The sequence below is a fragment of the Diabrotica virgifera genome, chromosome 6 (genome assembly GCF_917563875.1).
Source record: "Diabrotica virgifera virgifera chromosome 6, PGI_DIABVI_V3a".
NCBI classification, from domain to species: domain Eukaryota; kingdom Metazoa; phylum Arthropoda; class Insecta; order Coleoptera; family Chrysomelidae; genus Diabrotica; species Diabrotica virgifera.
The window spans coordinates 161,876,277-161,892,881 of NC_065448.1; the positions used below are offsets into that span (position 1 = coordinate 161,876,277).

The 16,605-nt window shown below is 32.4% G+C and overlaps 2 protein-coding genes across 3 annotated transcripts in view; both read left to right on the plus strand.

The window, feature by feature from the left end:
• Positions 1-16,605, plus strand: part of LOC126886404 (zinc finger protein 45-like) — a 174,883-nt gene that overhangs the window by 110,246 nt on the left and 48,032 nt on the right. The gene's annotated exons all lie outside the window — the stretch shown is intronic.
• Positions 1-16,605, plus strand: part of LOC114335576 (zinc finger protein 227-like) — a 102,754-nt gene that overhangs the window by 66,042 nt on the left and 20,107 nt on the right. Inside the window, exon 1 of one of the 2 annotated variants that reach the window (XM_050653337.1) lies at positions 3,695-5,489. The exons of the other annotated variant lie outside the window; for it this stretch is intronic. Within the exon in view, the coding sequence (XP_050509294.1) occupies positions 5,267-5,489 (223 nt within the window). The 5' untranslated portion in view covers positions 3,695-5,266. Of the gene's footprint in view, positions 1-3,694; positions 5,490-16,605 lie in introns of those variants that run through there. 2 annotated transcript variants of the gene reach the window in all.

Sequence of the window (16,605 nt, forward strand, 5' to 3'; positions counted from 1 at the left end):
AATTGTTAGAATTCATTAGTTATTAATTTATACTGTAATTTATAGTGCAACAAAATATTTTCTTTTTCGTTAATAAATATTTATTGACATAAACTGCGATAGTGAGGTTATGCATACAAAATCAAACTGATAATCAATATTGGAAAGTGAAGAATTTATAGTGCGTTTTTATTTTCTGTTTATATTAATACATAATATCACTAGCGTGACACGAAATTTTTTTAAATGTCTCATTTAAACATACACAAAGCGTCCTTATAAAATTTCAAAAAACCGCCACCATGAGCAGGTCGGTCGATTTTGCTTTGACACTTTGTTAACGCTCGGAGCGAATATACAGAAATTAAAAGACTAGTGTACAGGCCATATAAAATGATCAAAAATTCTGCATAAATGCAATTCAAATGCAAGGAAATGTGAAGAAATGTAGTTTCAAAAACTTCAAACGCGATTTACTCGGTATCTGAGAGATTGCTAATAAAGTAGTTACGTTTGTGTGTTACTAAGCCCCCGAATTTTTAATGTATATACATTGTAAATCCCAAATAATTATTTCCAAAGTTTATATAATGTAAATTATGACTCGAGAGTGCTCCTAGTAGCATTTATCGTGTCCATACTCATAGTAATCAAAGTAACGAATACTATAAATGATTACTTTATACAAAAGTAACGATTTATCCCTTGAAAGAGATCGGTGAAGGTCGTTGTTATATCGAAATACCTATACAAAATACCTACCTACTGAGAAATACGATTCTCGATATGATTATCGGTACTCGAACACAAAAGTAATCAAAGTTACGAATATCTACTGTAAATGATTACTTTATACAAAAGTAACGATTTGTAACGAATACTCGAAAGTAACTATAAGGTTTGTTCCAACACGAACAAGAACCGTCAGATTACTGTTTCGTTACTAGATAATTAACGTTCCATGGTAACGAATTAATACGTTCCATGGTATTGCGCAGGACGGTGATCGTTCATGGATGGTTTCTGAGTCGTGTTGGAACAAACCTCATATCAACATCACTACACCTTTGCCCCTACAGTGTAGGCAACCAACATTAACATGTTTTTTCTTTATAAAATTTTCAATTTTCATTATTTTCAATTAAAGCCAGTTTATTCATAATCCGCAAACGAGGAGCAATTAGGTGATATGGTTATTTAGCGATTTTATGGCTTTTTATACCCAGAAAATGAAAATTTATTTTTAGCGCTGTGCCGAAATTTCGACTTTTTATTTGGTTATACCTCGAAAACGGAAAATCCGCAAATGAAATTTCGAATGGAGGGATTATCCTCAAATCAGGAGGAATTATTTTAGATATGGTGGATAATACTTTTACTAATACAGTTTAGACACACCAAAATGGAAATCTTTTTTCTTCGGAAAATTCTTAATTTTTATGATTTTTAGTTAAAACCAGGTATATTCATAATCCTTTAAACGAGGAGGAATTAAAAGATATGATTATTTAGTGGTTTTACAGCTTTTGATATCTAGAAAATGAAAATAAACACTTTGGCGCGGCGCTGAAAATTTTTATTTTTTTATAGGTAACTCGAAAACGGAAAATCAGCAAATGAAATTTCGAATGGAGGGATTTTCCTTACGTCAAGAGCAATGATTTTAGGTATACATTACAATACAGATAATACTTTTGCAAATACAGTTTAGGACCACCAAAATGAAAAATTTTTTTCTTCGGAAAATTTTTAAGTTTTATGATTTTTAGTTTAAACCAGGTCTATTCGTAATCCTGAAACCAGGAGAAATTAAATGATATAGTTATTGTTATTTTTACAGCTTTTAATAAATATCCCGAAAATGGAAATATATACTTTGGCGCTGTCCCGAGAAATTTCATTTTGATATAACTTGATGAACCCGCATAACTCCGCAAATGAAATTTCGAAAGTCGAAATTTCGATTATCTTTAAGTCAAGATGAGTTATTTTTACTATGATACATACTACCATTGTATAACTAGACTCGTCTAGTTAAACAATATACTACTTTTAGCCTTAAGGCCCCGTCTCACCATCAAATAATTGACAGTTATTTGATTAAACTTGACAGTTAGTGACACAAAGTGACAGTTAGTGACGTCACATCCTGAGTGTTCATTGTGGATAATAATGAAAAATTTTAATTTTAAATAAAGTACAAACAAGTTAGACAACTCAATACAAAAAATTTGATCAAACTAGACTGATAGTGAGAGCACAGATTATTAGAATTTCAAAAAAACTGCAATTGTGACGTCACTTTGACGTACTTCCTCAAGTACGTCAAGTTTGCTCAAACTGTTTGATCAAATTATTTGATGGTGAGACGCGGCCTTTACAGTTTAGGTTTACCAAAAGTGAAAATTATTGCCCCTACAGTGTAGGCAACCAACATTAAAATCGTTTTTTATCAATAAAATTTTCAATTTTCATTATTTTCAATTAAAACCAGTTTATTCATAATCCGCAAACGAGGTGCAATTAGGTGATATGGTTATTTAGTGATTTTATACCCTGAAAATCGACATTTATTTTTAGCACTGCGCCGAAATCGTCAACTTTTCATTTGCTTATATCTCGAAAAGGAAAATCCGCAAATGAAATTTTGAATGGTGCAATTATCCGCAAATAGGTGAGGTGCAATTATTTTAGCTAAAGTAGAACTAAAAATAATGACTTTGAAAAAAACCATTTCGCTAACTTTATGACGCGTTTGTTCCAACACGACCGAGAACCGTCACGAAACGGTAACGCTCCTGCGCAGTAAACGAAATCCGTTCCAACAAAAATATGATCGTCCTTCCCACTGTTCCAACAAGAATTGTGATCTTTTAGTGGCGGTTTCGTGATGATCATTTCAGTAATCGGGAAATAGGGTTTTTCATTGATTGTCATTTGTTTTGAGCTTTTGTCATGTGTCACATAATATTAATATATCTACGGCATACGTCTTTAGCTTTTATCATTGGATATACCAACAACAATATACGTATTGATAGATAAATCAGTTATCAATCAGGTAACCGTTCCAACATCGGTTTCCAAATTACCGTCATGGGACGATAACTGGGCGATACAATTACGAACATGCGCACAACCATAGCCACCGTTAAGTAAAGGTGGCTATGGCACAACAAACGGTACAAGTAGTTTCGTGACGGTTTCTGGACCGTCCAAAAGTTTATGTTGGAACAAACCACGGTTCTTAGACATTACTACGGTTACCTAAATCGACTAACCAATGAACATTAAGGGTGACATTACGTCACGAGAGTTTACTGTCATTTGAATCGTAATATGATTTTTTTCGAATCCTGAGAAAACCCAAGTATTTTAGAAAAATTTAAACGTAGGATGCAAGATTACATTATTACCGAGGGTGGAAAGCCCCTTAGAATAAACAAGAAGATTCTATTGAATGAAATATTTGAAATTAAATATCACACTTCTCTTTTATTTTCAGCCCTGTAACTTATTAAAATAAACATTATAGAAGTTTTCAGGGACTTTCAGCACTCGGTAATAATGTAGTCTTTCATTCTGAGTTTAAATTTTTCAAAAATATTTATTAGTTTTCTCAGGATTCGAAAAAAATTAATACAATTAAAACACATTGAGAATTTTGACATGCGTCAAAATTTTGCATTAACTCAATGTAAAATTCTGAACTGTTGAATTCCAGCTTCCCTAATAATTATTGTACATCAAAAGACATTAGAAACTATTTGTAGAGGATTGAAATCTGTATTGGAAATAACTGTTAAAATTGGTCTACGTAATTAAACATATTCCAAAATTTTGTAAAAATGTAATACATTTTAGTTTTCAGCCCAAACTTAGGCCACACACAATGCAATAATGTTCACATTTTTGAACTGTCAATATTTTTATTTTATCATCTATTGTTTAAAAACAATACAGTTGATAAGATACCCTCAGTTACGGAGAAAGGATTAATAATAAAGATTTTTTTATTCAGTCAATGGTGTGAGCACTGTCAGTTAAATAGTAACGTGTGGCCTTACTTTTAAGGCGGCTGCACAATTGCCCGGGAACGGGAACGAGAACGGAAACGGGAAAAAAGTTAACCTCTACGTAAATTAATGTTGTAGATGCACAATAACCGAGAACGAGAAGCTGTCCGGTAACGGGAACGGGAAAGTTGACCATGTTTTAACTTTCTCGTTCCCGTTGTATTCCCGGAACCAATCAGAAGGCAGTATTAAAAATACTGTCAAATGCCCAATAAAAATTTGTTATTAGAAGTGTGTGACCAAGTTTTAGTGACAATTTTTATACATTTTGCATTAAAATAAATGACGAACGATTGATTTCTTTATTGGAAAAATGTCCTCATCCGTATGATTGATGTAGATCATAGTACGTACTTATATGGTCATTAGATACAATAATAATATAAATATTTGAATGATATGCTTTTTATCTTTATGCTGACAAACCTTTGCGATTGCACACATATTGTGTAAATTAGTTCCAAGATCATAAAAAACGAAAATATTAAAAGCTCGTCATCAAATAAATCCATATTTTTAGAGTTAACAGACATGTTCTTTTAATAAAATTAGAAAAAGATCGTTCCACAAAATTTATTTTGAGAAGAAAAATAATTAATAGCACAAGTGACAGTGACACAAAACAGCTGTTTACCATTTAATTGTGAATCTGCTGATGCTTTCAGTTTCCGTTCTCGTTCCCGTTCCCGGTCAATTGTGCAGCCGCCTTTACACGCATACCCGGTATGCGTATGTTTCACCACCCGGTATAAGATAAAATGTGTAATATTTGTCTAATTATTTCATAATAACACAAATAATACACAATAACACACATTCAATGATCGAAAATCGTTTAAAAATATGGGAATGTAAACTCTTGTGACGTAAAGTCAAAAATATAAGTCTCCCCACCACCGTCGGACAAGACAACCGTAATAAAGTCTAATAACCGTGGGAACAAACCTTTAGAACAACTACATCAAACATAACCGAATTCTGTTTTCTGGGTCTATATTTACGTCATTGTCAATTGTCGTTGTCAAAAGAATATGGAAAGTGGAAGAGTGGAAGTGGAAAGTTTGAAAGTTTAAAAACATAATTGTATAATATATTATATTTTTTATCTATGGTTTAAAAATATCAATGTGATGTGAACACAAAAGGCAGTTCTGGATTGAGATGGATGTAAACATAAAATTGCAGTTGTTACATAAATCAAATTTAATAACATGGAAATAAAACAAGAAGTTGGTGAAAAAACTTTAAAAGTAGAAATAGATGACCAGTGTGTTGGTCCTTTGGATGTCTTCAAAATAGAAATCAAGGAAGAACCCAAAAGAGAGACTGCGTACCAGACATTTGATTATTTAGACTGGAATGAATTCACTGAAGTAGAAGGAGGTGAAGATAAATTTATACCATTTAAAGAAGATCAAACAACAAATGAAGAAAGTAAGCTTTTTTTTTTAATAAAACTCCAACAGGAATCTTCTGATCATTTACTATGATCAATAAGCAAGTTAGTTCTCATCATTCAACTATGATCTATCCACTGCTGGATATTCTCCCACAGTCTTCTCCATATGCCTCGACTCTCTACTCCGATATGCCTCATGTCTTGGTCTCCAGTGTATTATTCGTTGTCACGACCTCTACTCTGATATGCCTCATGTCTTGGTCTCCAGTGTATTATTCACTGTGACAACCTCTACTCCGATATGCCTCATGTATTGGTCTCAAGTGTATTATTCGCTGTGTCCATCTGTTATCTAACAGTCTAGCTACGTGCCCTACCCAGTTCCACTCGAGGGTCATAATTCTTTCTGTGGCATCTGTCACTCCTGTTCACCATCTTATTTCCTTGTTTATAATCCGATCCCTACAAGAAATACCTAACATCGAGTATTCCATGGCTCTTTGTGATACTTTGTGTAACACAAATTTTATTTCTTATTTTCTTGGTTAGTGTTAAAGTTTCTGCACCATATGTAAGTACTGGCAACGAGCACTGATTAAAGACTTCTTTTGAAGTAAATAGGTAGTTCTGACTTCAGAACATAGCTCAGCTTGCTGAATGCCACCAAAGTGAGTCCTATGCAGCGGTTAGTTCACACATTTAAGTATCTCTTCCTATGCATATCTCATGCCCATGCCCCAAGTACTTTTATGAGAGATGGCTTCTTCCATATGCATGCCATTTGACTTTGAATTACTTGTATAATCGCATAAATCATTAATTCCTTTAATTAATATGATAATTTTTTCACTAACTATGTATTCAGTGATTGTAATAATTTACATACTGTACAACAAAAACTAATACTCAATCGAGAAAAGAGGAAAAGTGATAAAGTGATTTTTTAATAATATAGTGTTACTATGGAACGCTTACAATTTTGAACATTTTTAACAAAATACTTGGATCACAGAATACACCCTGGTGTATTATTCTCTGCTTGGATCTTTCATAAATAATAAACAATAAATAACTTTTTAATAAGTTCATGTTTTGAATCAATTATTTATCACATACGCTATCAATATTATTTAATCAACAACTCAAAATATTCCCGATGCCATGTCAAATATTTAAAATTGTCACTGTCTTGTCACCATATTCTATTTGACTCAGTGCGTTGTATGACAAAGATAATGAATGTTCGATTTGGAATATATCACCACGGACATGGTGTCCATTTTGTTCAAATCCTGAAAAAACTAATAAATATTTTTAAAAAATTTAAACGCAGAATGAAAGACTAAATTATTATACAGGGCCGAAAGTCCCTTAGAATAAATAAAAAGTTTCTTTTAAATGAGATTTTCACCATGAGAGTTTTTCACCTGTAACTTATTAAAATAAACATTTTTCAGGGACTTTCGGCCCTCAGTAAGAACGTAATCCTTCATTCTGCATTTAAGTTTTTCAAAAATACTTTAAGTTTTCTCAGGATTCGAAAAAAAAAATGAATTCCATTTAAATAACATTGGAGCCGAAACTTTGTACCCATCCCCTTAACACAAGATTTGTCAGTTGAGATACTGCATCATCTATGCTGTCAGTAAAAAGAACAATATCGTTGGTGAACCTCAAATGTTGACATTAATTCCTTTTTCACTCTCTTAAACCTCTCTTAAACATATGCTCTCATAAGGTTGTAAACAATTTTAGCGAAATTGTGTCTCCCTGTCACACTCCCCATTTTATTTTAAATATGTTGGTTTTTTAGCAATGATCTATACAGCATTCTGTTACGGCTTTTAACATTTTTTGATGACTAATTGTGTCGAATGCTTTTTCATAGTCAACAAATATCAGGACTAATGGCTTGTTGTATTCAACACTCTTTTCTATCATGTTCTTAACCACTTGTAAAGGATCGTTTGTACCATATCTGCTCTAAAACCTGCTTGCTCTATTGGCTGATAAAAATCCAACTTACCTACCTCCTAACCTGTTAGTAGTAACTCTTGTGAATAACTTATATACTTGTGACAACAAGCTAATGGGGCGGTAGTTGCTAAGGTCGCTGATAAGAAGTAAGATCATTTCCACTTTGTCCCACTGTATTGGTGTTATTGCTTCGTACAGACATACATTGAATAATTTAGCAAGTGCCAGTAAAAGTTTATTTCCTCCTAGTTTTAGACTTTCAGTCTCTACATTTTAGCCGCACTTTGCTCTGCTTTTTCACTTATTGCACTAGTTTAACTTATCACACTAACTCGAAAGGCTTCATTCTTTTCTCTTCTTACCTGGTTAGCGTTGTCTAAAAGTTTGATGGCCTCAACATTCACATGATTGGAGAGCCTTTATTCATGACTCTAGGCAGACTTTTTTATTGTCTGGCTAACTGCATCCATCTGAAGATCTCGATGAAGATTGCAATTTCTGAAGTACCGTAGAGCATTGATGATGCTCCTTAACACTTTATTCTGATATTGTTGTATAATTTGTCGTGACCAGACATCTCGTAACATGACAATTCATAATGGACAAGTAGTAATGGACAACTCGTAAAGGCCACAGTTCATAACTATACAAATAATTCGTAACAGACAATTCGTAAGGTCCAAATTGAATTATTCTGTTTATTTTTGTTAACGTGGAAACTAACTGTTATTACAGTTATAATTGAAATTATGTTTATAGTCTGTTCTCTAAACTCAGACACAACTGGCTAGTGATTTTAGTAGGTAATTTTTTTGTTTTTGCCAATTTTGCCAAAATTTGCAAAATTACTAACTATTTAGTAATTATTAACTATTTAGTAATTATTTCTTTGCCAATTGTAGCAAATTGGAAAAATTATTTACTAAAATCACTAGCCAGTTGTGCCTAAGTTTAGCGAACCGACTATATCAATTTAACCAGTAACGGGATAAACACGTTCACAGTTTGTATTTCGTGTTTCAGAATATATTAAAAGTTTTAAACACAAACAAATATTTATATACAGACAATACAAACTTTTAACAATATTTTTAATTATTGTTCCTTAAATTTGCATACACCTAGACAAAGGAATAATGAAGTAAATCGTGAAATAAAGTAAGTACCTAAACATTTTGTAAAGGAAATATTATAATTATTTATTTAATCAGCTCTACAGGCCTTGTAGGCCTGGGGCTTTACAACTTAACAATTACAATTTTACATAATACAAATGACAATATAGGTATATTATACAGGGTGTCCCGAAAAGATTGGTCATAAATTATACCACACATTCTGGGGTCAAAAATAGTTCGATTGAACCTAACTTACCTTTGTACAAATGTGATCATAAAAAAAGTTACAGCCCTTTGAAGTTACAAAATGAAAATCGATTTTTTTCAATATATCGAAAACTATTAGAGATTTTTTATTGAAAATGCACATGTATTATTCCTATGGCAGGAACATATTAAAACAAAATTATAGTGAAATTTGTCCACCCCATAAAAATTTTATGGGGGTTTGGTACCTTTAAACCCCCCAAACTTTTGTGTACGTTCCAATTAATTCATTATTGTGGTACCATCAGTTAAACACAACGTTTTTAAAACTTTTTGCCTCTCAGTATTTTTTCGATAAGCCAGTTTTTATAGAGATGCAGCTTCTTTTTAAATACATTTACAAACAAATTTTATGGGGGTTTTGTTCCTTTAAACCCCCCAAATGTATGTGGTGTACGTTCCAATTAAACTATTATTGTGGTACCATTAGTTAAACACAGTGTTTTTAAAAAAAATTTGCCTCTTAGTCTTTTTTTTTTTGATAGGTAAGTCACCTTTTATCGAGATGTGGCCTCTTTTTCAAAATACACCTAAAAGTGTAAATTATAAATACATTTTCAGATTATTAACAGGTGTCTATAATCGTACTTAACCATATACAAATATGTGGTAGATTCGAAAAATATTCAAAATATCTCGATAAACACTAGCTTATCGAAAAAGTACTAAGAGTCAAAAAAGTTTTAAAAACATTGTGTTTAACTAATGGTGCCACAATAATAATTTAATTGGAACGTACACGAAAGTTTGGGGGGGTTTAAGGGAACAAAACCCCCATAAAATTTTTATGGGGTGCACAAATTTCATTTTAATTTTTTTTTAAGATTTAGCTGCCATAAGAATGCCACATGTCCATTTTTAATAAAAAATCTTTAAGAGTTTTCGATATATGAAAAAAAATCGATTTTCATTTTGTAACTTCAAAAGGCTGTAACTTTTTTATGTGCACTATTGTATATAGGTAAGTGAGGTTCAATCAACCTATTTTTATCCCCAGAATCTGTGGTATAATTTATGACCAATCTTTTCGGGACACCCTGTATAATTTTATTTAATGTCTATGTAAATATTGCTGCACTGTGTTTCTCCACTGTATCCTATTTAGCTTTCTCTTTCGTTTCTGTAATTTCCATCAATCCTATGTCTTCCTGAAACTTTCCGTGACATCTTTTTCTTGGGCTACCTCGTCTCCTTGTCCCAGCTGGTCTTCCTAGCAGTACCTTCTTAGGCATTCTTGACCTATCCATCCTCTCGATATGACCTGCCCACCTGATTCTTTGTGCCTTTGTGTATCGTGTTATAATTGGTTCCTTGTGAAGCATCCTTAATTCTTGATTGGTTCTTGTTTACCAACCGTCTGCCATATTTTCGCCCCGAAACTAGTCCTTAGTACCTTTCGTTCCCACCTCTCTATCATTTCTTCTTCTATTTTGTTTAGTACCCATGTCTCACATCCGTAGGTAACTGTTGCTCTTATTACAGTTTGGTATATTCTGATTTTCGTCTTTCTCGATACATACTTTGACTTTAATATTTTTTTTAAACTGCCTACCTTTCGGTTACCTTTAGCTATCCTGTGCTTTAATTTATTTTGCTCGTGTCCCTTTTCATCTATTATGATACCTAATACGTAAAGTGCTTTACTCTTTTGAATTTATATTCTTTTCCATCGAACGCTCTTAACTTTATCTTCAGCATAATATATATCATAGCATATCTTCAGGTTCTCTTTCTGTGTTGCCTAGCACCATATATTTCGTCTTTATTTATTTCTAGGCCGAATTTTTTTGCCTCTCTGACTAATCTTCTCATAATTTTTATTAATTCGTTATAAGTTTTTGCTAGCAGTGTAAGGTCGTCGGCATAGGCCATGCATTGATGCTCGTTACGGTAGATCGTTTCTTGCGTTTCTATTCTGCTGTTCCTTACAATAATTGTTATTATTATTTCCCAAACTAGATTAAATACCACAGTTGATAGAGGATCTTGTCTAAGTCCTTTTTTGACTACAAACTCTTCCGATTTGTGACTGTTCCACCCTATTTCATTGGTTGTCATATTTAAGGTCATTCTTATTACAGTTAAGTCCAGGAATCTTTACCCGTGCGTCATTAATACCTGGCGAGATAAAACACATATTTGATAACTCAAATTTTAGCCCGTGATAGGAGCATTAGCTACTTACTGTCACTTGCTGTTGTGTTTAGTAAATTTCAATTTCCTACTTATCATCGACTTATTTCGTATGTTTTAAATGATGACGCACGGGTAACGATTCCTGGACTCAACTGTAGCTTGATTAGTTTTTCTCAAATTTAAAGGGAGGGAAGGGGGAATTAGGAGCGAAAGTACTCCCATGAATTCAAATATAAGAAATTTGGACTTTGTTTTGAGAAATCGTTTCAAACCTTAGACAATCGTGATAACAAGGTTTATGGTATTTTTTGGCAATGTAACAAATTCAAAGGACACCGCACACATCTTATGGAAAATATAATGTCACTCAAATGAAATAAAATTTACATGAATAGATGTGTTCCGAAATTTCAATCATTTGATACCATTGCGCCAACTCTGAATTTTGCTTAATTAGGGCGGTAATTGTAATTAAAGTTTATCGAAATCGCATTTTGAAGTCCATAAAACTGGCATTCATAAATAATATTAGTTTAGCGGCTATTGAAAACAGTCTTTTCACCATTAGCTTAAGCCGATTAGAGGCGGTACAACTGACCAAATTATACCTATTTTATTATCAATAATAATAGGATAAGTGTAAGCCTCTGCCTTAATCCCTCAGAAAGATTTATGGAGTAAGCGAATTACAAACTCTTTTTTCTCTCTTTGGCACACATACACTTAGCGATATAAAAAACTGGTATAACTCTTATAACCGAAAATCGTGTTTTTCAACTTGTGTAAGTTGTACTTGTGACATCTGTCATCCTAATTTCTAGGGCAACATTGCCAGTTTAACGAAAATATTATATCAAACCAGCTAAAAGCAGGGCTGTGTGATATACCGCAAGTTTTTAGTATAATAAAAACTAAAACAATATCCTAATTTTCTATTTTCTCTATTCAATATTCTAAGAAGATTCTTGATCAGTCAGTCACATTTATTTAAATATGCATCCTAAAAAATTCTTCTATTAATTTTGTAATTCTCTATCATCTCAATAAGTACCCATGCATTGATTCGTGTTTGATTTATGAAAATATTCCAATTCAAAAATAAAATAAATCGAGAGGTATCATTGCAGGTCTCTCGTAAAGGGTAGCACAAAACTGTATTGAGTTGTTTAAAGATCCTTTAAACAATTTTGATTTTTGACATTAACACAACCCTCTCTCTGGTGGTTATTAAATTTATTAGATACGGTTTTTTGTTGTTAATGATAAAAATAATACCCATCGAAAACCCTTATACATTTTTGAACGCTATTTTTATTTAGATTTAGTGCAATTCAGTTATCTGTGATGGTAACAACTAAGTGATTCACGAACCATTGTGTCCAGTCTGAACACGGGTTTACATTTTGAAAAACAAGTGTACCAGTTTTATATGACGGAAAGTGTACATTCCCATTTGATTTTAGAGTTGACGCACTGATAAGACATGATCGCAAATTCGGGACGAATCTATTCATGTAAATTTTATTTCATTTGAGTGACATTATATTTTCCATTAGATGTGTGCGGTGTCCTTTGGTACTTAGCGATAAATTAAAGGTGAAATATCCACTTCATAAATTATTAATAGAAAGAAAACACATTTCACATGACACATTTTTATTTTGGTTTGCCAAGAAAAGGGTTAAATAATGATATTTTTCGGGACTTTCGGCTCGCGGTAAGCATCTAATCATTCCGTATATGTATTTGGCACCTAGGAATTTTCTATTGGTTCCTTGCGGCACGCGGCCATATTTCAACCAATAGGCGGCGAGGTGCCATTCACGTATACGGAATGTTATTCGGTGCAAAATTCATATACGGAATGTTAAATATCCGTAGACGGAAAAAGACAACTTGGAGATTGATTTTAAAATACTTGTTAATGTATTATTAAATAAAAATAAAACAATTATAGTAGAGAATGTTATTTGGTGCGAAATTCATATGCGGAATGTTAAATATTCGTAGACCAAGAAGAAAGACGACTTTTTATTAAAGTCAGTTCAAGAAGACTGATTTTAAAATGTTTTGTTAATGTATTATTAAATAAAAATAAAACAATTATAGCATATGGAATGTAATTTGGTTCGAAATTCATATACGGAATGTTAAATGTTCGTAGATAAAAAATGGCGACTATTTTCGTCTGGTAGCACACATCCCTAAACTTCAACATAATTGAATAGCTGAAACATGTCTTAACATACTAAACAACACGTGCAACTCATTAAAAATTCTGCGAAAGCGAAAGTCAAATAAAGAAATAATGTCTCTCAAATATATACCATTCCATTTGTAAATTTCGCATCAAATAACATTCCATATCGGTAATAATTGTTTTATTTTCTTTAATAATACATTAACAAAATATTTTAAAATCAGTCCTCTTTAATTGACTTAATAAAAAGTCGTCCTTTTTAGTCTACGTATATTTAACATTCCGCATATGAATTTCGCACCAAATAACATTCCAAATACTATAATTGTTTTAGTTTTATTTAATAATACAATAACATGTATATTAATCAATCTACTTTTAAGTGACTCTAATAAAAAGTTGTCTTTTTCGGTCTACGAATATTTAACATTCCTTATATGAATTTCGCACCGAATAACATTTCGTATTGGTGTTTGGCACCTCGCCGCCTATTGGTTGAAATATTACATTATATTAATAAACCGCTGAAACGGTTTATTCCAATAGACGAGTGTGTCATCAACATTTCGGGCTTATACATTTTTCGGAAGTTTGTAAAAGACTATAAAGTATTTATCTAAACTAAACAGTCATTCCTTCGAAAATTTTCATTCAACTAAATATTAAACATGATTGATTACAAAAACAGTGCTTTCACATGACACATGTTTAACATTTGGAACAAATGGAATCCAAACAAATTGGAATATTTTTAAATTTTCAGTAAAACTATGATTTTTGTTTATATTGGTATTTTAGCCCCGATTGCCTACTACAATATCTTTAGACGAAACTTTTAGACAATACTTTTAGACGCTTTTAGTATTTTTAATGTAGATGGAACTTTTAAGGTAATTTTAAGTTATAGTATAATTTGAATAAAACATTGAATTGTCTTTCTGTTGTTTTAATTTCCTGCGAAATTTCATCAAAAATCCCGCAAAAACTACAGTTTGAAATACCCAAATTTGTTAATTTAGTTCCCATTCCAATCAAGAGATGGCGTTAATTCGATCCGAAAGATTAACATGGCCGTGGACCATCTAGAGTATGTATGGTTTGTGATGTAATCTTTCATTATGCGTTTAAATTGATCAAAAATATTTATTAGTTTTTTCAGAATATAAGTAATAATATCGAATGGAGGAATTCGAATTCGAAAAACTTAGAGATGTCAATAGGGCAACAATTTTATTTTATTTATTACATTCCTTTATTTCTGCATTAAGTTTTCTGTTCCAGTAAAATGTTTATAGTTGATTTGTATTTTAGGTTGTCCCCATGAAGAGAACAAACCGAACATTATGGAAACGTTACTTTCGTCTCACAAAGGAAAATATACAGGACAAAATGATGAAGGAAAAATATTAAATAAAAATGCGAAAGTTGGGAAAAGACCTTACAAATGTGAATTTTGTTTCAATCAGCTTACTACTGAAAGTGATTTGAAAAGACATTTGAGTAAAAATACTAAGGATAGGCGTCACCAGTGTGAAATTTGTTTGAAGCAGAATTCTCGGACAAATCATTTGAAAACACTTTTGACAACACACACTGGAGAAAAACGTCACCAGTGTGAAATTTGTATGAAGCAGTTTACTAAGAAAAGTAATTTAAAACGACATATGAGAGTGCACACTGGAGAAAAACCCCATCAGTGTGAAATTTGTTTTAAACAGTTTAGTGAAGCAGGCAGTTTGAAAGTACATTTGAGAGTGCACACTGGAGAAAATTTGTACAAGTGTGAAATTTGTTTAAAGCAGTTTACTCGTAGAGATCATTTGAACCTACATTTGAAAGTACACACTGGAGAAAGACCGTACAAGTGTGAAATTTGTTTGAAGCAGTTTATTCGTAGAAGTCATTTGAACCTACATTCGAAAGTACACACTGGAGAAAATTTGTACAAGTGTGAAATTTGTTTTAAGCAATTTACTCAAGCATGTAATTTGAAAATACATTTGAGAGTGCACACTGGAGAACAACCTCACCACTGTAAAGTTTGTTTTAAACAGTTCAGTCAAGCAACTAATTTGAGAATGCATTTGAGAACACACAGTGGCGAAACACCTCATCAGTGTGAAATTTGTCTTAAACAGTTTAGTGCAGCAGGTAATTTGAAAACACATTTGAGGACACACACTGAAGAAAAACCTCACCAGTGTGAAATTTGTTTGAAACAATTTATTCAAGCACGTGATTTGAAAATACATTTGAGAGTGCACACTGGAGAAAAACCTCACCACTGTGAAGTTTGTTTTAAACAGTTCAGTCAAGCAGGTAGTTTGAAAATGCATTTGGGAACACACAGTGGCGAAACACCTCATCAGTGTGAAATTTGTTTTAAGCAGTTTTCTAAGAAAAGTAATTTAAAACGACATATGAGAGTGCACACTGGAGAAAAACTTCACAAGTCTTCTTCTTGATGTGCCTATCCGTGACGAATGTTGGCGACCATCATGGCAATCTTTACTTTATCTGCAGCAACGCAGAAAAGCTGCACAGATGTTGTGTTGAACCAGTAGGCGAGCGGCAGCAACCAACTGCCGTAAAATTACGTTATACTGACCACGAAAATCAACTGTAACTGACCAATTTTAGTCATTCTTTATGTCTTCGAGGTCGCTGAATCCGAATATGTTGTTTATTTTTTTTCTAGAATTGGTGGAACATGTTTAAAAATCAATTTATGCAAAAATGCGAAAAATAAATTTTGATTATTTTTCAACTTTACGTCGCTGTATCTTTGGTCGTTGTAAATATTTCCATTTGAATATTTTACTGTATCATCTTTGAAATTACCACAAATGAAGATGTTAATATAAGTACACAGGAAGTACGAAAAACACTCGAAAAGCTGAAGAACAGAAAAGCTGCAGGTAAGGATGGAATACCAAACGAATTACTGAAATATTGTGGAGCAGCAATGACAGAACAATTAACAACATTAATTAACAAAATCATAAAACACAATAAAATACCGGAAAAGTGGAGAACGAGCGAACTAATTCTACTATTCAAAAAAGGAGATAAAAAGCAGCCAGAAAACTACAGAGGTATCAACTTGTTAAATACTACCCTAAAACTTACAACTAAAATCTTACAAGACGTAATGAATCAGAGGATAAGTTTAGCAGATGAACAACAGGGTTTTCGTACTGGAAGATCGTGTACAGATGCAATATTCGTCATAAAGCAAATTACTGAGAAATCACTAGAGTATAATAGACCAGCATTTCTATGTCTGATTGACTTAAAGAAAGCATTTGACAGAGTAAGACTCAAAGATGTAATCCATCTTCTGTATAATAGAGAAGTCCCTCTAGATATCATAAAAACTATTGAGAACATCTACCAAAACAACAAAATGGAAGTCAGAATAGATGGACAACCCTAATAACACAAAACATTCCA